This window comes from Rhinatrema bivittatum, unplaced genomic scaffold (assembly GCF_901001135.1).
Source record: "Rhinatrema bivittatum unplaced genomic scaffold, aRhiBiv1.1, whole genome shotgun sequence".
Classification (NCBI taxonomy): Eukaryota; Metazoa; Chordata; class Amphibia; order Gymnophiona; family Rhinatrematidae; genus Rhinatrema; species Rhinatrema bivittatum.
In genome coordinates, this window is record NW_021820455.1 from 283,602 (window position 1) to 308,547 (window position 24,946).

Below are 24,946 nucleotides of genomic sequence, written 5' to 3' on the forward strand. Positions count from 1 at the left end.
AGCAGGCATTGGGGGCTCCTAATCAGAGCAGCCTGGGTAGGAACAGGAGAGAGGCCGGGACTGAGGGGTTTTCTTATGAGAACTCTACTGAAAGATGTAAGGAGAGAGCCTGGGACTGAGGAGTTTTCTTATGAGAGCTCTACTGAAAGATGTAAGGAGAGAGCCTGGGACTGAGGGGTTTTCTTATGAGATCTCCCCTGGAAGATGTAAGGAGAGGGCTGGAACCGAGGGGTTTTCTTATGAGAGCTCCCCTGGAAGATGTAAGGAGAGAGGCTGGGACTGAGGGGTTTTCTTATGAGAGCTCCCCTTGAAGATGTAAGGAGAGAGGCTGGGACTGAGGGGTTTTCTTATGAGAGCTCCCCTGGGGGATGTAAGGAGAGAGGATGGGACTGAGGGGTTTTCTTATGGGAGCTCCCCTAGAAGATGTAATGAGAGAGGCTGGGACTGAAGGGTTTTCTTATGAGAGCTCCCCTGGAAGATGTAATGAGAGAGGCTGGGACTGAAGGGTTTTCTTATGAGATCTCCCCTGGATGATGTAAGGAGAGAGGCTGGGACTGAGGGGTTTTCTTACGAGAGCTCCCCTGGAAGATGTAAAGAGAGAGGCTGGGGCTGAGGGATTTTCTTATGAGAGCTCCCCTGGAAGATGTAAGGAGAGAGGCTGGGACTGAGGGATTTTCTTATGGGAGCTCCCTTGGAAGATGTAATGAGAGAGGCTGGGGCTGAGGGATTTTCTTATGAGAGCTCCCCTGGAAGATGTAAGGAGAGAGGTGGGACTGAGGTGTTTTCTTATGAGATCTCCCCTGGAAGATGTAAGGAGAGGGCTGGAACCGAGGGGTTTTCTTATGAGAGCTCCCCTGGAAGATGTAAGGAGAGAGGCTGGGACTGAGGGGTTTTCTTATGAGAGCGCCCCTTGAAGATGTAAGGAGAGTGGCTGGGACTGAGGGGTTTTCTTACGAGATCTCCCTGGAAGATGTAAGGAGAGGGCTGGAACCGAGGGGTTTTCTTATGAGAGCTCCCCTGGAAGATGTAAGGAGAGAGGCTGGGACTGAGGGGTTTCCTTTTGAGAACTGCCCTGGAAGATGTAATGAGAGAGGCTGGGACTGAAGGGTTTTCTTATGAGAGCTCCCCTGGAAGATGCAAGGAGAGAGGCTGAGACTGAAGGGTTTTCTTATGAGAGCTCCCCTTGAAGATGTAAGGAGAGAGGCTGGGACTGAGGAGTTTTCTTATGAGAGCTCTACTGAAAGATGTAAGGAGAGAGGCTGGGACTGAGGGGTTTTCTTATGAGAGCTCCCCTTGACGATGTAAGGAGAGAGGCTGGGACTGAGGGGTTTTCTTACGAGATCTCCCCTGGAAGATGTAAGGAGAGGGCTGGAACCGAGGGGTTTTCTTATGAGAGCTCCCCTGGAAGATGTAAGGAGAGAGGCTGGGACTGAGGAGTTTTCTTATGAGAGCTCTACTGAAAGATGTAAGGAGAGAGCCTGGGACTGAGGGGTTTTCTTACGAGATCTCCCCTGGAAGATGTAAGGAGAGGGCTGGAACCGAGGGGTTTTCTTATGAGAGCTCCCCTGGAAGATGTAAGGAGAGAGGCTGGGACTGAGGGGTTTTCTTATGAGAGCTCCCCTTGAAGATGTAAGGAGAGAGGCTGGGACTGAGGTGTTTTCTTATGAGAGCTCCCCTGGAAGATGTAAGGAGTGAGGCTGGGACTGAGGGGTTTTCTTATGAGAGCTCCCCTGGGGGATGTAAGGAGAGAGGATGGGACTGAGGGGTTTTCTTATGGGAGCTCCCCTAGAAGATGTAATGAGAGAGGCTGGGACTGAAGGGTTTTCTTATGAGATCTCCCCTGGATGATGTAAGGAGAGAGGCTGGGTCTGAGGGGTTTTCTTACGAGAGCTCCCCTGGAAGATGTAAAGAGAGAGGCTGGGGCTGAAGGATTTTCTTATGAGAGCTCCCCTGGAAGATGTAAGGAGAGAGGCTGGGACTGAGGGATTTTCTTATGGGAGCTCCCCTGGAAGATGTAATGAGAGAGGCTGGGACTGAAGGGTTTCTTATGAGAGCTCCCCTGGAAGATGTAATGAGAGAGGCTGGGACTGAAGGGTTTTCTTATGAGATCTCCCCTGGATGATGTAAGGAGAGAGGTTGGGACTGAGGGGTTTCCTTTTGAGAACTGCCCTGGAAGATGTAATGAGAGAGGCTGGGACTGAAGGGTTTTCTTATGAGAGCTCCCCTGGAAGATGCAAGGAGAGAGGCTGAGACTGAAGGGTTTTCTTATGAGAGCTCCCCTGGAAGATGTAAGGAGAGAGGCTGGGACTGAGCAGTTTTCTTATGAGAGCGCCCCTGGAAGATGTAAGGAGAGAGAAAAGACAGAATTAGGCTCTGGTGAGCTTCTCCTTCAGGAGACGGTGCTGGTGATCAGGGCAGGGTCTCGCTCTCACTCCCAGGGGTAACTCAGCAGTGGAAGGGACTGAAGGTGACATCAAATTTAAGTCTCTGTTCCCCACTCCAGATCCTGCCCACGTGCATTTTATTCACAGGAGACAGAGAAAGTAACAGAGATACACAACTGCCTCATATAACAACTTCCTAAAGCAGCCAAAACCAATTCCAGATTCCCCTGAATGAAAGTGAGGATTGGTCCCTGAAGGGCTGCGCTCCTTTCTCCTTCTAATGAGGCTCCTCCATCCAATCACTTAAGGCTAATTAACATTGTATTTGTCCCTTGATAATACCTCATGCGATGCTTAAACAAGTTCAAAGTGAGAGATTCAGTTAAATTCAGAGACAGAGGGCACCAAGGCTGGCAAAACTGAAAGTTACAAACCTAACGATCAAGGGGGCTCGGTGTGCCTAATTTTATAAAGTGATGGAGAGGGGGGTGGGGTGCTAAAGAGAGAAAGGAAGGGGCTGAAAGGGGAGTCAGGGGAGGGGGAGGGGAGGTCTGGGGACCAGGAAGGGAGGCTGTTTTTCTTGTGTGCAGTAAGTGTGGGGTGGGTTGGAGCAGGAGGGGGCAGGAAGAGGAGGGGTAGGGGTGGGAGGAGGGGACACAAGGAAGGTGGAAGGGAGCGAGGGTGGAGCTGCTTGTCCCATCCATTCCCGAGTGTCACTAAAGATCTGGGACCCTACAGAGCAGAATCGGGAGTTACTGGAAGATGCTCCCTCTGTCTCTGATTTGTTATAATAAAACCTCTTGGAGGACTTACGTCCCAGCTTTCCAAGAGCCGGGACAGGCTGGGGCTTTCAAGACTTGGCTTATTCTTCCAGGGGAGGAAGATTTACACTTTACACAATTATGTGCAAAATATCAGCAGCCGACCACTGATTGCTCCCGTTATATTCAGATTTGCTGTTTCTTCAATCAAAAGGAGCATTTTTAAGTGGCTGAAAATTCTCCTGAGTGAATCCAACCAAGACCCAGATCTAATTCCTGATCTTACACAATTATAATATCTAGTAATCCTGAAAATCTTCCTGTCTGTACCTATGCACATAATTATTCCTACCTCAGATTCCCACTGATTTATCTGATGTGTTTAGCCTGCCTTATGTATCACTACAGCTGATATTCACAGGGAAATGATTATTTTAGGGTTTTTATATTGTAAGTGAATCCCAGCAGCCCTCATGGCAGACCTGTAACTTCCTTAGAAATCTCTCTGAGCTGTCACCTTCAGTAACTCTGCCGCTGGCTGCTGACTCTTCTCCTCTATCTCGGAGATCAGGAGCTTGATGGAGGAGCTTTGCTCTTCTAGCCGGGTCACATTTTCCCCGATTCTCTGCAGAATCTCCTTCTCTTCCTCCTTCAGTCTGGAGAGAAGGATTCGCTTCTCCTTAGCCAGAAACCGCTGCATCTCCTCAAAGTCAGACTCAACCCTCTGTCTCTGGATCTCTGTCTGGCTCTGCATGGAACAAAGAGATGGAAATCTCAGTAACACGGCCCTGGTTTAGGTGCACAGAGGTCTGGATGCAGCTGCTGCAATGAACAAGGAATCTCTGCTGTTCCCAGAGCCCTCCTGAGCTTTGTGTCACCCGAGGATCCACCACCAGAAACTGCGTCACAGCTCTCAGGAGTCAATCAAAAGCTGCAAATATCAAATGCTTACATCAGAGGAAAGTTCTCTCTCACTTCACACGTGGTTAAGGGGTAAATGTACATCCTGGAGTGCAACTGGTTAAAAAGCATCAGGCCCGAGCTATCCCTGGCCTCTGAGGGAGAGAGAAGAAATGATCCCCAATCTGCCTGTCCTCAGCTAATAAGCACCAGAAATACTCCCAGGCCCTCTGTAACAAGGCAGGATGGATCCTAGGATCCTCTGATTGATCTGGTTCAGGGCACTGAGGAGACACAGACACCCACCCTCAGCTCCTCAGCTTTCTTCTCCTCACTGGATTTAAGCTTCAGAAGATCTTCCAGTTTCTTTCTCAGAGGCTCCAAGTGTATTTGAAATTGTTTCTGTGAAAAATAAACATCTTTCGTTTGAGTTTCAATATTATTTTTAAGAACAGAATTTCCATATAAAGACTACATAGGAGATGATATCACCAGATGGCTGGAAGGCTCATCTGCATACTGCTCCCAGCATCCCCTGGGAGAGGAGTTCAGAGGGCACCGCAAGCAATCCAAGGATTGAATTCCACAGCTGCAGCCTTTGCAGTGGAAGAGAACCCTTCCATTAACTGAGTGAAGAACAATTTAATGGTGGTTAAAGAGGACTGGTAAATATAGCTTTGAGAAATCTTTAGACTTCTAGAAATTTGGTAACAATAACATCCTATATCCTTCTCAACACTATAGCACAGAGACACTTCTGATTGCACTTACAGATAACATTATGAGGGGTTTTGATAACGGTAAACATTACATCCTAGTGATGTTTGACCTGTCAACAGCATTTGACACTGTAAATCATGACATACTCTTAAATAGACTATTTATTTATTTATTTATTTATTTAAATCTTTTTCTATACCGTCGTTAAGGTGGGTACCGTCACAACGGTTTACATAAAGGCACATAAAGTAATGCTATTGTAATCTTACATTTTACATGGGTGCCATACCCATGTAACAGTTTTTAAGCAAAACTGTTACATGGGTAAAAATTGTTAATTAATTAATTAATTATTAATGAGGTTGAAAAAATATGTCTAGTTCAATTCTATAGCAGTCTGAGTACAGGACTCATTCTCTAATTGTAGCTTTATCCTTTACTGCAGAGTTCACTTAAAAATTACACACTTAGGGGTAGATTTTCAAAAAACACGAATAGGCGTACTTTTGCTGGCGCATCAGGCGCCAGCAAAACTACGCTGGATTTTAGTAGATACGCGCGGAGCCGCGCGGAGCCGCGCGGAGCCGCTAAAATCCTGGATCGGCGCGCGCAAGGCTATGAATTCTGTATAGCCGGCGTGCGCCGAGCCGCGCAGCCTACTCCCGTTCCCTCCGAGGCCGCTCCGAAATCGGAGTGGCCTCGGAGGGAACTTCCTTTTGCCCTCCCCTCACCTTCCCCTCTCTTCCCCTACCTAACCCACCCACCCGGCCCTGTCTAAGCCCCCCCCCCTTACCTTTGTCGGGGGATTTACGCCTCCCAGAGGGAGGCGTAAATCCCCGCACGCCGGGACGCGACCTGGGGGCGGGTCTGGAGGGCGCGGCCACGCCCCCGGGCCGCCCCGGGCCGTAACCACGCCCCCGGGCCCGCCCACAAAACGCTCCCAGCACGCCCCCTAAATGCCGCGACGACCGGGCCCGCCCCCCGACACGCCCCCCTCGGAGAACCCAGGGACTTACGCGAGTCCCGGGGTCTGCGCGCGCCGGTGAGCCTATGTAAAATAGGCTCACCGGCGCGCAGGGCCCTGCTCGCCTAAATCCGCCCGGATTTGGGCGGATTTAGGCGAGCAGGGCTCTTAAAATCCGCCCCTTAGTGATTACTGTTGTGTGGTTGGGTGTTTCTTGTTTGTACCATGCATTTCCCTGGTTTCATTCTCCCTTCTCTTTTTGAAAAGCTTGTTTAAAGAGCCAGGTTTTTAGGTTTTTCCTAAATAATATTTCCTAAGAAATAGGCTTAAACAACAAAACTTTCAAGTGGTTTAGATCATATCTCAGTGACATATTTTCAGGTACAAATTAAAGACGCTATTTCAGAAAAAATTAACCTTCAAACAGGAGTACCACAAGGATCTGCCCTCTCCGCCACACTTTTCAACATATACTTGCTACCTCTATGCCACCTTCTAGCTGGTTTGGGAATCACACACTATATATACGCTGACGATATCCAATTAATTTTACCCATTGACGATACAATTGAGAAAACATTAAACTTAGCCAACATGTATCTAGATATCATTAAACAGCTACTAAACCAAATGGAATTAGTAATCAATATAGAGAAGACAGAATTCTTACATTTAGAAAGAAAAAATATGGAAATCAAACAAAACCCAATCAAACTAAAAAACAACCAACAAATAATACTTGCAGAGAAAGTACGAAATCTAGGAGTAATAATTGACACCGAACTAAGCTTAAAACAACACATATCTCTAAAAGTAAAGGAAGGATACGCTAAACTCATGGTCCTCAGGAGACTTAACCAATGCTGACAACTGCTAACTGATTATTGTAATGCACTTCTACTAGGTCTTCCATACACCTCACTAAGACCATTGCAGGTTCTGCAAAACTCAGCTGCAAGAATTTTAACTGGCAAAAGTAAAAGAGATCACATCACTGAAACACTGGCTGAATTACACTGGCTTCCCATTGAACAAAGAATACAATACAAAACACTGTGCACCATACATAAGTTAATATATAACGAACATTCAGACTGGTTAAATACAGCCCTCTGTGTACACGTCCCTAACAGAAACCTAAGGTCAGCAAACAAAGCACTCCTAACTATTCCATCAGTCAAAACTGCAAGACTAACACAAGTACGAGAGAGAGCACTATGACTGTTAGGACCCATACTATGGAATTCCATGCCCCTAGATTTAAGATTACAAAGAGATAGCAAAACCTTTAGAAAAGGTTTAAAAACCTGGCTCTTTAAACAAGCTTTTCAGAAAGAGAAGGGTGAATAGAAACCAGGGATGAGCAAAGCATGAACAATAAAACACCCACACACACTGCTGTATTCACTAAGGGGTAGATTTTCAAAAAGCGCGAATAGGCCTACTTTTGCTTGCGCATCAGACTCAAGCAAAAGTACGCCTGATTTTAGTAGATACGCGCGGAGCCGCGCGTATCCACTAAAATCCTGGATCGGCGCGTGCAAGGCTATCGATTTTGTATAGCCGGCGCGCGCCGAGCCGCGCAGCCTACCCCCGTTCCCTCCGAGGCCGCTCCGAAATCGGAGCGGCCTTGGAGGGAACTTCCTTTTGCCCTCCCCTCACCTTCCCCTCCCTTCCCCTACCTAACCCACCCACCCGGCCCTGTCTAAGCCCCCCCCTTACCTTTGTCGGGGGATTTACGCCTCCCGGAGGGAGACGTAAATCCCCGCGCGTCAGCGGGCCTCCTGCGCGCCGGGACGCAACCTGGGGGCGGGTCCGGAGGGCGCGGCCACGCCCCCGGACAGCCCCGGGCCGTAGCCACACCCCCGTACCCGCCCCAAAATGCTGCCGACACGCCCCCGAAACGCCGCGACGACCGGGCCCGCCCCCGACACGCCCCCCTGCGAAAACCCCGGGACGTACGCGAGTCCCGGGGTCTGCGCGCGCCAGTAGGCCTATGTAAAATAGGCTTCCCGGCGCGCAGGGCCCTGCTCGCCTAAATCCGCCCGGTTTTGGGCGGATTTAGGCGAGCAGGGCGCTGAAAATCCGCCCCTAAATGTGTAGCTTTTAAAGGACAGTCACAATTTTAAAGTTAATTCTGTAATCAAAACCGAGATAGAGAGACCTGGACAAGATTCATTACATTTAACATTTAATATTGATCACTAACTATCAGCTCGATACAGTAATGTTCAGTTGAAGATTTCTCGTCTGTAACGAGCTCCCTGCGCACAATTCGGACGCGTAAGGCAAACCAGCGATACAGTCTCCAGTTTCGCGCGTCCGTAGCGCTTCTTAAAACAGACACGTAACCCTTCCCGCACCCGGCATGTAAATGAACGAATTAGCTGTATAATGAAGGAATTAGCTATTCCCCTCCGATACAGTAACGCGCGCTCAGGTTATCTCATTAGTAACGCATTGTTTTGCCGCGGCCGTAACGTCTTGGTTTACCGCCTCCCCCTAGTAGGAGTTAGGACTGTGAGTCTAGTAACAAATCCATCGACACCGCTTAAGACACTCAAAAACAATAAAACACAATAAAAAAAAAGCAATACAGAGATGATCGAGAAAAAAATGTTTTTTAAATACCTGTCGGAGGGCCGCGTGGGTCCAGGCGGCCGGCGGCGGCGGGAGCCGGGTGGTCGCGTGTTTAATCTAGGCCGCGGGCGGGTGGGCGCCTGTTCCAGGTGGCAGCGGCAGCGGCGGCGGGGGGACACGCGTTAGTTCGAGACGGCCGGCGGGCGGCGGGTGGTCGCGTGTTAAATCTAGGCCGGGTCCGCACAGGCGCGCATTCATTCACTGCCGGTGGGGGCTGCCTCTCCGGCAGCCCCCACCGGCAGTGAATGAATGCGCGCCTGTGCGACCCCTGCGATTCGTCGCTCAAGGCAGTCACATGCCGTGACATCACGGCATGTGACTGCCTTGATCGCGGAATCGCAGGGGTCGCATTCATTCACTGCCGGTGGGGGCTGCCCCGGCAGCCCCCACCGGCAGTGAATGAATGCGCGCCTGTGCGACCCCTGCGATGCCGTGATGTCACATGCCGTGACATCACGGCCGGTGGGGGCTGCCCCGGCAGCCCCCACCGGCAGTGAATGAATGCGCGCCTGTGCCTGACTGCTTTGAGCGCGGAATCGCAGGGGTCGCACAGGCGCGCATTCATTCAGGCGGAGCCGCTGGATGAATGAATGAATGCGCGCCTGTGCGACCCGGCCTAGATTTAACACGCGACCACCCGCCGCCGCCGGCCGTCTCGAACTAACGCGTGTCCACGTCATTTGAAATGACATTTGAAATGACAGGTACCAGCGCACCCTGGTTACTGTATAGGCGCTGTATTAAGCGCCTATACAGTAAAATGGGTTACGCGGGCATAACCCTTCCCTACCGCTTTAAAGCCGCGGCATGCATTTGCATGCGATTAGAAGAGAGAATCGGGGAGTTAGTGAAGAGAACTGTGCGTGCGGGGAGGAAGGGTGCGCCTGACACTGCCGCACTGTTTCTACCGCGGCCTTACTGTATCGACCCGTATGTTACCAAACCTTATGGCACTTTTGTAATCGGACAAATTGCAGCATTATTACTTTTATGTGCCTTAATGTAAACCATTGTGACCGTCCCCACCAAACGACGGTATAGAAAAGATTTAAAATAAATAAATACAAATAAATAAATAAATAAATAGATAGATAAAGGTGAAATAGAGGATTATATTCTTTAGATTTTGTGTGTGCCTGAGGTAATAAGCAAGCCAGAGATAGTTAATTCTAGTGTCTGTCATTCCCACTCACGCAAAACTTAATTTTTAGGCAACAGACACTTTCTCATTAAAAATCAATCAGGGTCTTAACTAAATCGTATTATTGTACCAGTCCTTATTGAAAGTTTATTCATCCCCTTGTAGGACATTAGCTGATTAATTAGTAAATTCACCTATAAATTTAAAGTACTCTCATTCCAACTCCCTTAGTATCCTAAACTTAACTAAGAACTCAATAAAGCTAAGATGAAGACAGCAGTCCAGCAGCAAGAGGGGGGCTTTCCAGTCTTTTGCATTGAGTGTCACATGTATGATTTTTTATCCGCCAGTAAGAGATTGTATGTGTGCACTTTGTGCAAAGAGCTCCTGGCTCTCAGGGAATGAGTCCGATCTCTGGAGGCTAGAGTAGCAGACTAGTAGGAGCTGAGGCAGACAGAGAGGTAGACTGCTGAGACCTTCAGGGACATAGTAGCCAAATCCCAAATCCAATCTGGCAGGCCCAGTGCTGCCTTGGAACAGAAAGGTCTCCCAGTAGGAGAACATCACCCTGGTGTAGCAGGAAGTGATCCTGTAGCAAGGACCTGCTCTTTAGGTGATGTATTGTCCTCTTGCCCTGAGGACAAGTCTCCCAGGGCTACTGCCCAGGAGGGAAGGGTTAGGCTGGCCATTATAGTTGGTGATTCAATTATTACAAATGTAGATAGCAGGGTGGCTGGTGGACATGAGGACCGCCTGGTAACTTGCCTGCCTGAGCGAAGGTGGCAGACCTCATGCGACATCCAGATAGGATTATCGACACTGCTGGGGAACAGCCAGCTGCCGTGGTACATGTGGGCACCAACGACATAGGAAAATGTGGAAGAGTGGTTCTGGAAGCCAAATTTAGGATTTTAGGTAGAAAGCTGAAATCAAGAACTTCCAGGGTGGCATTCTCTGAAATGCTTCCTGTTCCATGTGCAGGTCCCCAGAGGCAGGCAGTGCTCAAGTTTCAATGCATGGATAAGATAATGGTGCAGGGAAGAGGGATTCAGCTTTGTAAGGAACTGGGGAAACATTTGGGGAAAGGGGAGACTTTTCCGAAAGGATGGGCTCCACCTTAACCAGAGGGGAACCAAGCTGCTGGCACTAACTTTCAAAAAGGAGATAAAGCAGCTTTTAAACTAGAACAAGGGGGAAAGCTGACAGTCATTCAGCAGTGCATGGTTCAGAGAAATGTATCCTTGAATTATACTAATGAAACAGGAGAGTTAGGGCATCCCAGCAGAGAGATTCCATTAAAAGCAAACATAGTCCATGTGCCTATATGTAAAAAATCACTGAAGCTAATGATTTCCGAATTATCCCTAACAGCTGAAAAGCAGGTTGTTAATGCAAACAAAAAACACACTTTGAAATATTTGTATGCCAATGCCAGAAGTCTAGGAAGAAAGATGGGACACTTAGAGTGTATAGCAGCAAATGATGATATTGACATAATTGGCATCACAGAGACTTAGTGGAAGGAGGATAACCAATGGGACAGTGCTATATCAGGGTACAAATTATATCACAATGATAGGGAGGATCAACTTGGTGGGGGTGTGGCACTTTATGTCCAGGAGGGTATAGAGTCCAACAGGATAAAGATCATACAAGAGAGTAAATGCTCAGTAGAATCTATATGGGTAGAAATCCCATGTGTGTTGGGTAAGAGCATAGTGATAGGAGTATACTACCGTCCACCTGGACAAAATGGTCAGGCAGATGATGAAATGCTAAGAGAAATCAGGGAAGCAAACCAATTTGTCAGTGCAATAATAATGGGAGATTTCAATTACCCCAATATTGACTGGGTAAATGTAACATCAGGACTTGCTAGAGACATAAAGTTCCTGGATGTAATAAACAACTGCTTCAAGGAGCAATTGGTTCAGGAACCAACAAGAGAGGGAGCTATTTTAGATTTAATTCTTAGTGGAATGCAGGATTTGGTGAGAGAGGTAACGGTGGTGGGGCTACTTGGCAATAGTGATCATAACATGATCAAATTTAAACTAATAATTGGAAGGGGGATAATAAGTAAAACTACAGCTCTAACATTAAACTTTCAAAAGGGAAACTTTGATAAAATGAGGAAAATAGTTAGAAAAAAACTGAAAGGTGAAGCTGCAATGGTTAAAAATGTTCAACAGGCATGGACATTATTTAAAAAATAAAATCCTAGGCGCGCAGTCCAGATGTAGTACATGTATTAATAAAGATGGAAGGAAGGCAAAACGATTACCGTCATGGTTAAAATGTGAGGTGAAAGAGGCTATTTTAGCCAAAAAAAAATCCTTCAAAAACTGGAAGAAGGATCCATCTGAAGAAAATAGGATAAAACATAAGCATTGTCAAGTTAAGTGTAAAACATTGATAAGACAGGCGAAGAGAGAATTTGAAATGAAATTGATCATAGAGGCAAAAACTCATAATAAAACTTTTTTAAATATATCCGAAGCAAGAAACCTGTGAGGGAGTCAGTAGGACCATTAGATGACCGAGGGGTTAAAGAGGCTCTTAGGGTAGATAAGGCCATTGCAGAAAGACTAAGGGCCGGGTTTTAAATGCCCTACACGCGTAAATCCGGCCTGATTTACGTGCGCCTATTTTGCAAAGGCCGCCGGCGCGCGCACCGCCCCGGGATGCGCGTAAGTCCCGGGGCTTTGGAAAAGGGGCGGGGAGGGGGCGTGACTGGGGGCGGGTCAGGGGGCGGATCAAGGCGTTACCGGGGGCATGGCGCTGGCCTGGGGGTGTGCTCGAGGCCTCCGGACCAGCCTCCAGGTCGGGTGATGGCGCACCAGCAGCCCGCTGGCACGCGCAGATTTACATCTGCTTTCAGCAGGCGTAAATCTGCCAACAAAGGTAGGGGGGGGTTAGGTAGGGGAAGGGAGGGGAAGGTGCGGGGGGGTGGAAAGAAAGTTCCCTCCGAGGCCGCTCCGATTTCAGAGTGGCCTCGGAGGGAACGGAGGCAGGCTGCGCGGCTCTGCGCGTGCAAGCTGCTGATTTTGGGCAGCCGTGCACGCGCCGTCCCCGGATTTTAATGGATACACGCGTATCTATTGAAATCCCGCGTACTCTTGTTCGTGCCTGGTGCGCGAACAAAAGCACGCGTGTGCGCAGATTTATAAAATCTTCCTCCCCATGAATTCTTTGCTTCCGTGTTTACTAATGAGGATGTTGGGGAGATACCAATTCCGGAGATCGTTTTCAAGGGTGATGAGTCAGACGAACTGAACCAAATCACTGTGTACCGGGAAGATGTAGTAGGTCAGATTGACAAACTAAAGAGTAGCAAATCACCTGGACCGGATGATATGCATCCAAGGGTACTGAAGGAACTAAAAAATGAAATTTCTGATCTATTAGTTAAAATTTGTAACCTATCATTGAAATCATCCATTGTAACTGAAGACTGGAGCATGGCCAATGTAACCCCAATATTTAAAAAGGTCGCCAGGGGAGATCCGGGAATCTATAGACCAGTGAGCCTGACTTCAGTGCCAGGAAAAATAGTGGATACTACTCTAAAGATCAAAATTGTAGAGCATATAGAAAGACGTGATTTAATGAAACACATCAACTTAGATTTACTTAAGGGAAGTCTTGCCTATCAAATCAACTTCATTTTTTTGAAGGGGTTAATGAACATGTGGATAAAGGTGAACTGGTAGATGTAGTGTATTTGGATTTTCAGAAGGAGTTTGACAAAGTCCCTCATGAGAGGCTTCTAAGAAAACTAAAAAGTCATGGGATAGGAGGTGATGTCCTTTCATGGATTATAAACTTGTTAAACGACAGGAAACAGAGTAGGATTAAATGTTCAATTTTCTCAGTGGAAAAGGGCAAACAGTGGAGTGCCTCAGGGATCTGTACTTAGTCCGGTGCTTTTCAATATATATATATATATATATATATATATATATAAATGATCTGGAAAGGAATACAATGAGTGAGGTTATCAAATTTGCGGATGATAGAAAATGTTTCAGAGTAGTTAAATCACAAGCGGATTGTGATACATTACAGGATGACCTTACAAGACTGGGCATCCAAATGGCAGATGAAATTTAATATGGACAATTGCAAGGTGTTGCACATAGGAAACAATATCCATTGCTGTAGTTATACGATGTTAGGTTCCATTTTAGGAGCTACTGCCCAGGAAAAAGATCTAGGCATCATAGTGGATAATACTTTGAAATCATCAGCTCAGTGTGCTGCAGCAGTCAAAAAAGCAAACAGAATGTTAGGAATTATTAGGAAGGGAATGGTTAATAAAAGAGAAAATGTCATAATGCCTCTATATTGCTCCATGGTGAGACCGCACTTTGAATACTGTGTACAATTCTGGTCACTGCATCTCAAAAAAGATATAATTGCAATGGAGAAGGTACAGAGAAGGGCAACCAAAATGATAAAGGGGATGGAACAGCTCCCATATGAGGAAAGGCTGAAGAGGTTAGGGCTGTTCAGCTTGGAGAAGAGACGGCTGAGGGGGAATATGATAGAGGTCTTTAAGATCATGAGAGGTCTTGAATAAGTAGTAGAGATGTGAATCGTGTGATCGATCGTCTTAACGATCGATTTGGCTGGGGGGGGGAGGGAATTGGATCGTCGCGGGTTTTTTTTTTTTTTTTAAATCGTGTAAATCGTAAATCGGGGGAGAGCGGGAAAACCAGCACACTAAAACAACCCTAAAACCACCCCGACCCTTTAAAACAGTGGTCCCCAACCTTTTTTGCACCAGGGACCGGCTTCAAGCAAGACCATTTTTCCATGGCCCGGCAGGGCAGGGGCGGGGCTTTTGTCATATGGGGGTGGGGTTATGGAGGGGGTTGGATTTTAGTGCACACTTATCATTTAATTATGACATTTATAATGTGAATGTGACTCAACTCACCATAGGTTCTCATATGCATGGCACACTGACCCATGATCGTCACGGGGCTAGATGTAAAAGTACAGTTTGTATCCACAGGAACCCCCCTGACCCACAATAATGGATGTAAAGCAGAATTATGACATTCCCCATACAACTCACCCTACAAAAAAGATATTCTGGTTCTAGTGACATCTCAGTAACAGCACCTCAAACTCCTTCTACTTCCAGGCTCAATAGCCCTACTTATGAAAAGACAGCAGTTTACCACCAATGCATGTCCTCTGAGAAAACACAGCAAATAAGACCGATACAAACGCTTACATGCTAGCAAAATATCTCATCTCGGTAACAGACACAGAACCGACCTAACATACTCCCAGGATCTGTAGTAATGCACATAAACTAATCCGCACACAGTTACACCTGTATTATGGAATATACTCAAACAGGAGCAACCCTATCTATGAAAAGGCAACACTACAAATATTAAATCAGGTCCTAAAAACCAATACACCTCTTATTAGGAAAACAGAACTAGCAAGCAGCTATAGATCCCCATACAGAAATAATTGTAAAACTATACTAATAAGCAGAATAAATGTTTCAAAACAGCTATGAACAGAATAACATCCAACAATTAAAAACTCATAAAAACTATTAAACATTCTCCAAACACCAATAAAATATTTCAAAAAAGCAGACATCACACAATTAAAATGGCAGTCAAGAAAAATAAACTTAAAAAGCCACCTTTACTTACCCCCTCCAGCAGCTCTCCTACTCCCCTTCCCTGCAGGCTGTGGCACTCACCAGAAGCAGCAGTAGAAGCTAAGCTCTATACTTATGGTCCTCTTCCTTAGTGCCCATGTCTCTCACACACACATACCAGTCATGCCCCCATGACCAGTTTCTGTCTCTCACACACCAATCATCTCCCAAACAGTCTTTGGCACACACACACCAGTCACCTTCCTGAACAGTTTCTCTCATGCCATACACACACACACACAGGCTTCCCACTCCCGTATTCTACTTACATATATGGGCTTCTCATTCCCATAATCACTTTCTCTCTGTTATACACACACCAGTCTCTCTCATTTCCATGCTCACTCTCCACGTGCACAGGCTTCTCATTCCCTGAATCACATTCTCTCATATTCACACACACCAGTCTTTTTCTCTCACACACCCCGTCACCTTACCAAGCAGTCTCTCTCTCTCATGCATGCACACTCACCCAGCTTTCTCACTCCCATGCTTTCTTTAACCCCCACAACACCAGGCTTCTTACGCCCATGCTTTCCCACATACCCAGACTTCTCACTTCCATGCTTTTTCTCTCTCTCACACACACACACATCAGTCACCTCCCTGACTAATGTCTCACACTCTCACATACACATCAGTCATCTCATACACATCAGATCATATCACTCCCATACTTAAAGAATTGCATTGGCTTCCTGTTGCTCAAAGAGTCACCTTCAAAGTCCTATCACTAATACATAAGACCCTATACACGGAGAATATGACCTGGCTTAGTAATGCCATTCAGTTCCGCAAACACTCCAGAATCCCCAGACCTCAACATGCAGCCACACTTCAATTACCCCCTCACAGAACTACCAGACTAGATGCAACCAGAAAACGCTCTTTCGCTATAGCTGGCCCCTCCTGCTGGAACACTATGCCACCTGAACTGCGGCAGGAATCATGCCCAAAAAAATTCAAGCAGAAACTCAAAACATGGTTATTCTTAAAAGCATTCACATAAAGTTCCATTCTCCTCCTCCAGCAATCCCCCTTTTGCCTTTCCTGAGTCTAAGTTTCGTAAATATGTATTATCCCTCTATGCTACCTAAGTTCCCCTCCTGCTACCCCACTACCCCACTACCCTACTACCCTTTTACCCTATACCCTACTACCCTCACCCTCCTACTTTTTCAACTTTTTCCCCTGTATAATTATTGTACTACTGGTACTATTTGTATATAATTCATGCATCTACCTATTGTAATTATTTTATTACTATTACGCCTGTTTTATATTGCCATATATCTTACTTCAGTTGCTCTAGTTAAGCATTGTTAAAATTTTCTAATGGTCTTTCATTAATTGAACGTTAATTGTAAAGCACTGCTGCTATCTTCTATCTGTTCTAGCACTGCTGCGAAACTTTGTTTATATGTGAACCGTCATGATGTTACTAAACGAATGGCGGTATATAAAGAACCTCAAATAAATAAATAAAATAAATAAATAAATCTCCTTGAGTAGTCACTTTCATTGTCTCTCACATACACACACATCAGCTCTCTGACCAGTCAATCACACACAGGCTGGCTGCTTCTCTCTCTTTCTCTCACTCGCTTCCTCTTCTCCCCCCCCCGAGCACAAATGGGAGCTGCAGCAGCTCCCGCACGCCAAGAAAGAGGAATCCCATCGGCCGCAGGAGGCTCATGCTGCTGTCTCCTTTCTCGATTACCGACTGCTTCTATTGCTCGGGGACCGATGCTGCAGCCACCGCTGCTACTTTATCACGCGGCACGGCTCTTTCTCCTTCCCGCGCACCGCTCCGTGTATCACTTCCTGTTCCGGGTCACGGGAGGGGGGCAGGCGCGGGAAGAAGAAAAGGCCAGCCGCGGGTGCCAGAGCTTCTTCTAGCGCCGCTGCCGTTCCCGCTGGGCTTGAACGTGCTGACAGCCCGGCGGCAACGGCAGCGGGAGAGACCGGGAGCACGCGACACACCTGCCGGTGCTTGGCGGCGCTGCGGACCGGCAAAAAACTCCCACGGCCCGGTCCCGGTCCGCGGACCGGTGGTTGGGGACCCCTGCTTTAAAATAAATCCCCCACCCTCCCGAACCCCCCCAAAATGTCTTAAATTACCTGGGGTCCAGTGGGGGGGTCCCGGTGTGATCTTCCAGACTCGGGCCACGGATGCATGTCATATGACAGGGCAAAGGTAGCGCCGGCGCAATTTCTATTAACGCACCTGTGGCCCGAGACTGGAATATCACACCGGGACCCCCCCACTGGATCCCAGGTAATTTAAGACATTTTGGGGGGGTTCGGGAGGGTGGGGGATTTATTTTAAAGGGTCGGGGCGGGTTTTAGGGTTGTTTTAGTGTGCCGGTTTTCCCGCCCTCCCCCTTCCCCTCCCCCTTCCCCCAATTTACGATTTTTGACGATAAATCGGGGGAATTCCTATTGTATATCGCCTCTAACGATTTTTGACGATTTAAAATATATCGGACGATATTTTAAATCGTCAAAAAACGATTCACATCCCTAATAAGTAGATCTCACGTGGTTATTTACACTTTCGGATAATAGAAGGACTAGGGGGCATTCCATGAGGTTACCAAGTAGCACATTTAAGACTAATCGGAGAAAATTCTTTTTCACTCAATGCATAATTAAGCTCTGGAATTTGTTGCCAGAGGATGTGGTTAGTGCAGTTAGTGTAGCTGGGTTCAAAAAAGGTTTGGATAGGTTCTTGGAGAAGTCCATTAACTGATATTAATCAAGTTTAATTAGGGAATAGCCACGGCTATTAATTGCATCAGTAGCATGGGATCGTCGTGGAGGCCTGGTTTGGCCTCTGTTGGAAACAGGATGCTGGGCTTGATGGACCCTTGGTCTGACCCAGCATGGCAATTTCTTATGTTCTTAAAAAAGCTGATTGACACACGCCTTGTAGCCCTGCCCAGCCTCCGGTAGGAGAGTCACAAAGTGAGATCTGTGGGCTTGGGAAGGGGCAGATTACAGGAAAATATCAGCCCAGAGTATTTTTTCAAAACAAGCACATGGGGTATCTGATTAACTCATCTGCTTACCTCACCTTGGCCTGATACAGGCCCTCATCAAATACAGAATAAAGACACCATAAAGTCTAAACAGAAATGTGCAGAGAAAAACTGAACAGGAAACTGCAACAAGCCAGACTCTGTTTGCAGTTCAACAATGGATAAACAGTAACCTTGGGATGATAGAGTGTAGCAATCAGAGGACAACGAAGCAATGTGCCAAGGCAATAGCTAAATCCAATGCTGACCTACAGAGAGGAATCATCAGTAAGAAAAAGAGGTAATAATCCCCTTGTACAGGTCCTTCGAGAGGTCTCAGCTGGAGTACTGTGTTCAGTTCTGGAGACCAAGTCCTGTATGGGGGACACGGTGTGAGATCTGTGACCCCGGGACACACTGTGATAATAAAGATACTGACACACACCTTGTATTCCTGCACAGCCTCCTGTATGGGGGTCACAGTGTGAGATCTGTGACCCCGGGACACACTGTGATAATAAAGATACTGACACTCACCTTGTATTCCTGCACAGCCTCCTGTATGGGGGTCACGGTGTGAGATCTGTGACCCCGGGACACACTGTGATAATAAAGATACTGACACACACCCTGTATTCCTGTACTGCCTCCTGTATGGGGATCACGGTGTGAGATCTGTGACCCGGGGACACTGTGATAATAAAGATACTGACACACACCTTGTATTCCTGCACTGCCTCCTGTATGGGGATCACGGTGTGAGATCTGTGACCCCGGGACACACTGTGATAATAAAGATACTGACACACACCTTGTATTCCTGCACTGACTCCTGTATGGGGATCAGGGTGTGAGATCTGTGACCCCGGGACACACTGTGATAATAAAGATACTGACACACACCTTGTATTCCTGCACTGCCTCCTGTATGGGGATCAGGGTGTGAGATCTGTGACCCCGGGACACACTGTGATAATAAAGATACTGACACACACCTTGTATTCCTGCACTGCCTCCTGTATGGGGATCAGGGTGTGAGATCTGTGACCCCGGGACACACTGTGATAATAAAGATACTGGCACACACCTTGTATTCCTGCACTGCATCCTGTATGGGGATCAGGGTGTGAGATCTGTGACCCCGGGACACACTGTGATAATAAAGATACTGACACACACCTTGTATTCCTGCACTGCCTCCTGTATGGGGATCACAGTGTGAGATCTGTGACCCCGGGACACACTGTGATAATAAAGATACTGACACTCACCTTGTATTCCTGCACAGCCTCCTGTATGGGGGTCACGGTGTGAAATCTGTGACCCCGGGACACACTGTGATAATAAAGATACTGACACACACCCTGTATTCCTGTACTGCCTCCTGTATGGGGATCACGGTGTGAGATCTGTGACCCGGGGACACACTGTGATAATAAAGATACTGACACACACCTTGTATTCCTGCACTGCCTCCTGTATGGGGATCACGGTGTGAGATCTGTGACCCCGGGACACACTGTGATAATAAAGATACTGACACACACCTTGTATTCCTGCACTGCCTCCTGTATGGGGATCAGGGTGTGAGATCTGTGACCCCGGGACACACTGTGATAATAAAGATACTGACACACACCTTGTATTCCTGCACTGCCTCCTGTATGGGGATCAGGGTGTGAGATCTGTGACCCCGGGACACACTGTGATAATAAAGATACTGACACACACCTTGTATTCCTGCACTGCCTCCTGTATGGGGATCAGGGTGTGAGATCTGTGACCCCGGGACACACTGTGATAATAAAGATACTGACACACACCTTGTATTCCTGCACTGCATCCTGTATGGGGATCACAGTGTGAGATCTGTGACCCGGGGACACACTGTGATAATAAAGATACTGACACACACCCTGTATTCCTGCACAGCCTCCTGTATGGGGATCACAGTGTGAGATCTGTGACCCCGGGACACACTGTGATAATAAAGATACTGACACACACCTTGTATTCCTGCACAGCCTCCTGTATGGGGGTCACAGTGTGAGATCTGTGACCCCGGGACACACTGTGATAATAAAGATACTGACACTCACCTTGTATTCCTGCGCAGCCTCCTCTATGGGGATCACAGTGTGAGATCTGTGACCCTGGGACACACTGTGATAATAAAGATACTGACACACACCTTGTATTCCTGCACAGCCTCCTCTATGGGGATCAGGGTGTGAGATCTGTGACCCCGGGACACACTGTGATAATAAAGATACTGACACACACCTTGTATTCCTGCACAGCCTCCTGTATGGGGGTCACAGTGTGAGATCTGTGACCCTGGGACACACTGTGATAATAAAGATACTGACACACACCTTGTATTCCTGCACAGCCTCCTGTATGGGGATCAGAGTGTGAGATCTGTGACCCCGGGACACACTGTGATAATAAAGATACTGACACACACCTTGTATTCCTGCACTGCCACCTGTATGGGGATCACAGTGTGATAATAAAGATACTGACACACACCTTGTATTCCTGCACAGCCTCCTGTATGGGGATCACAGTGTGATAATAAAGATACTGACACACACCTTGTATTCCTGCACTATCTCCTGTATGGGGATCACGGTGTGAGATCTGTGACCCCGGGACACACTGTGATAATAAAGATACTGACACACACCTTGTATTCCTGTACTGCCTCCTGTATGGGGATCAGGGTGTGAGATCTGTGACCCCGGGACACACTGTGATAATAAAGATACTGACACACACCTTGTATTCCTGTACTGCCTCCTGTATGGGGATCACGGTGTGAGATCTGTGACCCGGGGACACACTGTGATAATAAAGATACTGACACACACCTTGTATTCCTGCACTGCCTCCTGTATGGGGATCAGGGTGTGAGATCTGTGACCCCGGGACACACTGTGATAATAAAGATACTGACACACACCTTGTATTCCTGTACTGCCTCCTGTATGGGGATCACGGTGTGAGATCTGTGACCCGGGGACACACTGTGATAATAAAGATACTGACACACACCTTGTATTCCTGCACTGCCTCCTGTATGGGGATCACGGTGTGAGATCTGTGACCCCGGGACACACTGTGATAATAAAGATACTGACACACACCTTGTATTCCTGCACTGCCTCCTGTATGGGGGTCACAGTGTGAGATCTGTGACCCCGGGACACACTGTGATAATAAAGATACTGACACACACCTTGTATTCCTGCACAGCCTCCTGTATGGGGGTCACAGTATGAGATCTGTGACCCCGGGACACTGTGATAATAAAGATACTGACACTCACCTTGTATTCCTGCACAGCCTCCTGTATGGGGATCACAGTGTGAGATCTGTGACCCCGGGACACACTGTGATAATAAAGATACTGACACACACCTTGTATTCCTGCACAGCCTCCTGTATGGGGATCAGGGTGTGAGATCTGTGACCCCGGGACACACTGTGATAATAAAGATACTGACACACACCTTGTATTCCTGCACAGCCTCCTGTATGGGGATCACAGTGTGAGATCTGTGACCCCGGGACACACTGTGATAATAAAGATACTGACACATACCTTGTATTCCTGCACAGCCTCCTGTATGGGGATCAGGGTGTGAGATCTGTGACCCCGGGACACACTGTGATAATAAAGATACTGACACTCACCTTGTATTCCTGCACAGCCTCCTCTATGGGGATCACACTGTGAGATCTGTGACCCCGGGACACACTGTGATAATAAAGATACTGACACTCACCTTGTATTCCTGCACAGCCTCCTGTATGGGGATCACAGTGTGAGATCTGTGACCCCGGGACACACTGTGATAATAAAGATACTGACACACACCTTGTATTCCTGCACTGCCTCCTGTATGGGGATCACACTGTGAGATCTGTGACCCCGGGACACACTGTGATAATAAAGATACTGACACTCACCTTGTATTCCTGCACAGCCTCCTGTATGGGGGTCACAGTGTGAGATCTGTGACCCCGGGACACACTGTGATAATAAAGATACTGACACACACCTTGTATTCCTGCACTGCCTCCTGTATGGGGATCACACTGTGAGATCTGTGACCCCGGGACACACTGTGATAATAAAGATACTGACACTCACCTTGTATTCCTGCACAGCCTCCTGTATGGGGGTCACAGTGTGAGATCTGTGACCCCGGGACACACTGTGATAATAAAGATACTGACATACACCTTGTATTCCTGCACTGCCTCCTCTATGGGGATCACGGTGTGAGATCTGTGACCCCAGGACACACTGTGATAATAAAGATACTGACACACACCTTGTATTCCTGCACAGCCTCCTGTATGGGGGTCACGGTGTGAGATCTGTGACCCCGGGACACACTGTGATAATAAAGATACTGACACACACCTTGTATTCCTGCACTGCCTCCTGTATGGGGGTCACGGTGTGAGATCTGTGATCCTGGGACACACTGTGATAATAAATATACTGACACACACCTTGTATTTCTGCTCAGCCTCCTCTATGGGGATCACAGTGTGAGATCTGTGACCCCAGGACACACTGTGATAATAAAGATACTGACACACACCTTGTATTCCTGCACAGCCTCCTGTATGGGGGTCACGGTGTGAGATCTGTGACCCCGGGACACACTGTGATAATAAAGATACTGACACTCACCTTGTATTTCTGCTCAGCCTCCTCTATGGGGATCACAGTGTGAGATCTGTGACCCCAGGACACACTGTGATAATAAAGATACTGACACACACCTTGTATTCCTGCACAGCCTCCTGTATGGGGGTCACAGTGTGAGATCTGTGACCCGGGGACTCTCTACAAATAACACAGATTGGTCTCTGATCCTCTTCACAGAACAGCTTCAGCTTCTCCTCGTGCTCCTCACACAGATTCTCCTCTTTCTGTCTCACTGAACTCTGACAAAGCTTTTTCACCTCCTCCGTCACATTTGCCAGCTGCCTGTTCTTCCTGAGGTTCCTCTGCTGGCAGGTTTCCCTGCAGTGGGGACAGGGGAAGTTTGTGTCTCTCCCCTCCCAGGTCTGAGTGATACAGGAGCGACAGAAGTTGTGTCCACATTCAGTGATCACCGGATCTGTAAAATAATCCAAACAGATGGGACAAGAAGTTTCATCTTGCAGATTCTCAGCCGGATTTGATGCAGCCATGTCTCTTGCAGGATAGAAAAACAAGCTTTCGGTTTTAGTTTCCTGTGCTGACCTGTGATTGTTTTATCATTTGGGAGTGTCTCTCTGGGACAGGTTGTTTATCAGCTTTCTGCATACTGCACTATTTGAGCAGTATTGTCAAATCCAGCTGAAAAAAACACCAGATCCACTGTGAAAAGACTCCAGATTAGGTAAAAAGTAGCAAACAGCAGTGTGAATAGGGGAAGGTGTGATTTTTAAAATGATTCATCATTCACAACCTTTAAATCTGACGGTCTCCCAGATCTGCCATGTCCTCTCCTTGTTAGCCACTTGCAGCAAGAAAACAAACAAGTATGGTCATTCATTTGTAAGAGGAAATCACCTGCTGCCGCAGACACTGCAATCTCCCGCAGGCGTGCAGAGCAAACTCAGCTCTCTCTTAGTCTTGTGCAGTGCTGCCAGCTCCAGCATGAAGAAGAAAAACACCCAATCCTCTGTGAAAGTCTCAGATTGGGTAAAAAGTAGCTAAAACTGCAGTGTGAAAAATGAATAGGGGAAGGAGGGATTTTAAATTGATTCAATGTTCATTACCTTTAAAATCTTAAGAATCTTTCATGCTCCTTTGCTTTAGCTCACCTCTATCAAAAGAAAAAGAGATTTGTGCCCCACTGCTGCCCTGAACAGTGTCAGGAAACATCACCAGGCTCCAGTCCCGGCTTATAATGATAGGGAAGAGCAACTGTGTGGTGGGGGTGGTGGGTGGGTGTTTTATATCCAGGAAGGGATAGAATCCCACAGGATAAAGTTCACACAAGAGACTAAATGCACAGAAGAATCATATAGAAACATAGAAATGACCGCAGAAGAAGACCAAACGGCCCATCCAGTCTGCCCAGCAAGCTTCACACATTTTTTTCTCTCATACTTATCTGTTTCTCTTAGCTCTTGGTTCTATTTCCCTTCCACCCCCACCATTAATGTAGAGAGCAGTGATGGAGCTGCATCCAAGTGAAATATCTAGCTTGATTAGTTAGGGGTAGTAGGGGTAGTAACCACCGCAATAAGCAAGCTACACCCATGCTTGTTTTACCCAGACTGTGTTATACAGCCCTTATTGATTGTTTTTCTTCTCCCCTGCCGTTGAAGCAGGGAGCTATGCTGGATATGCGTGAAGTATCAGTTTTTTTTTTCTCCCCTGCCATTGAAGCAGAGAGCTATGCTGGATATGCGTGAAGAATCAGTTTTTCTTCTCTCCTCCTGTTGAAGCAGAGAGCTATGCTGGAAATGCGTGATGTATCAGTCTTCTCCCATGCCGTTGAAGCAGAGAGCTATGCTGGATATGCATCGAAAGTGAAGTATCAGGCACATTTGGTTTGGGGTAGTAACCGCCGTAACAAGCCAGCTACTCCCCGCTTTGTGAGTGCGAATCCTTTTTTCTTCTCCCCTGCCGTTGAAGCTATGCTGGATATGCGTGAAGCATCAGTTTTTCTTTTCCCCTGCTGTTGAAGCAGAGAGCTATGCTGGA

At 47.3% G+C, this 24,946-nt stretch overlaps 1 protein-coding gene across 1 annotated transcript in view; it reads right to left on the reverse strand.

Moving 5' to 3' along the window:
• Nucleotides 1-23,472, reverse strand: part of LOC115081636 (E3 ubiquitin-protein ligase TRIM39-like) — a 115,480-nt gene extending 92,008 nt beyond the window's left edge. Inside the window, exons 1-3 of the mRNA XM_029586059.1 lie at nucleotides 22,972-23,472; nucleotides 4,352-4,447; nucleotides 3,663-3,893 (exon numbers count right to left, since the gene is read on the reverse strand). Coding sequence (XP_029441919.1) covers nucleotides 3,663-3,893; nucleotides 4,352-4,447; nucleotides 22,972-23,439 — 795 coding nt within the window. The 5' untranslated portion in view covers nucleotides 23,440-23,472. The remainder of the gene's footprint in view (nucleotides 1-3,662; nucleotides 3,894-4,351; nucleotides 4,448-22,971) is intronic.
• Between the last annotated feature and the right edge of the window lie 1,474 nt (nucleotides 23,473-24,946).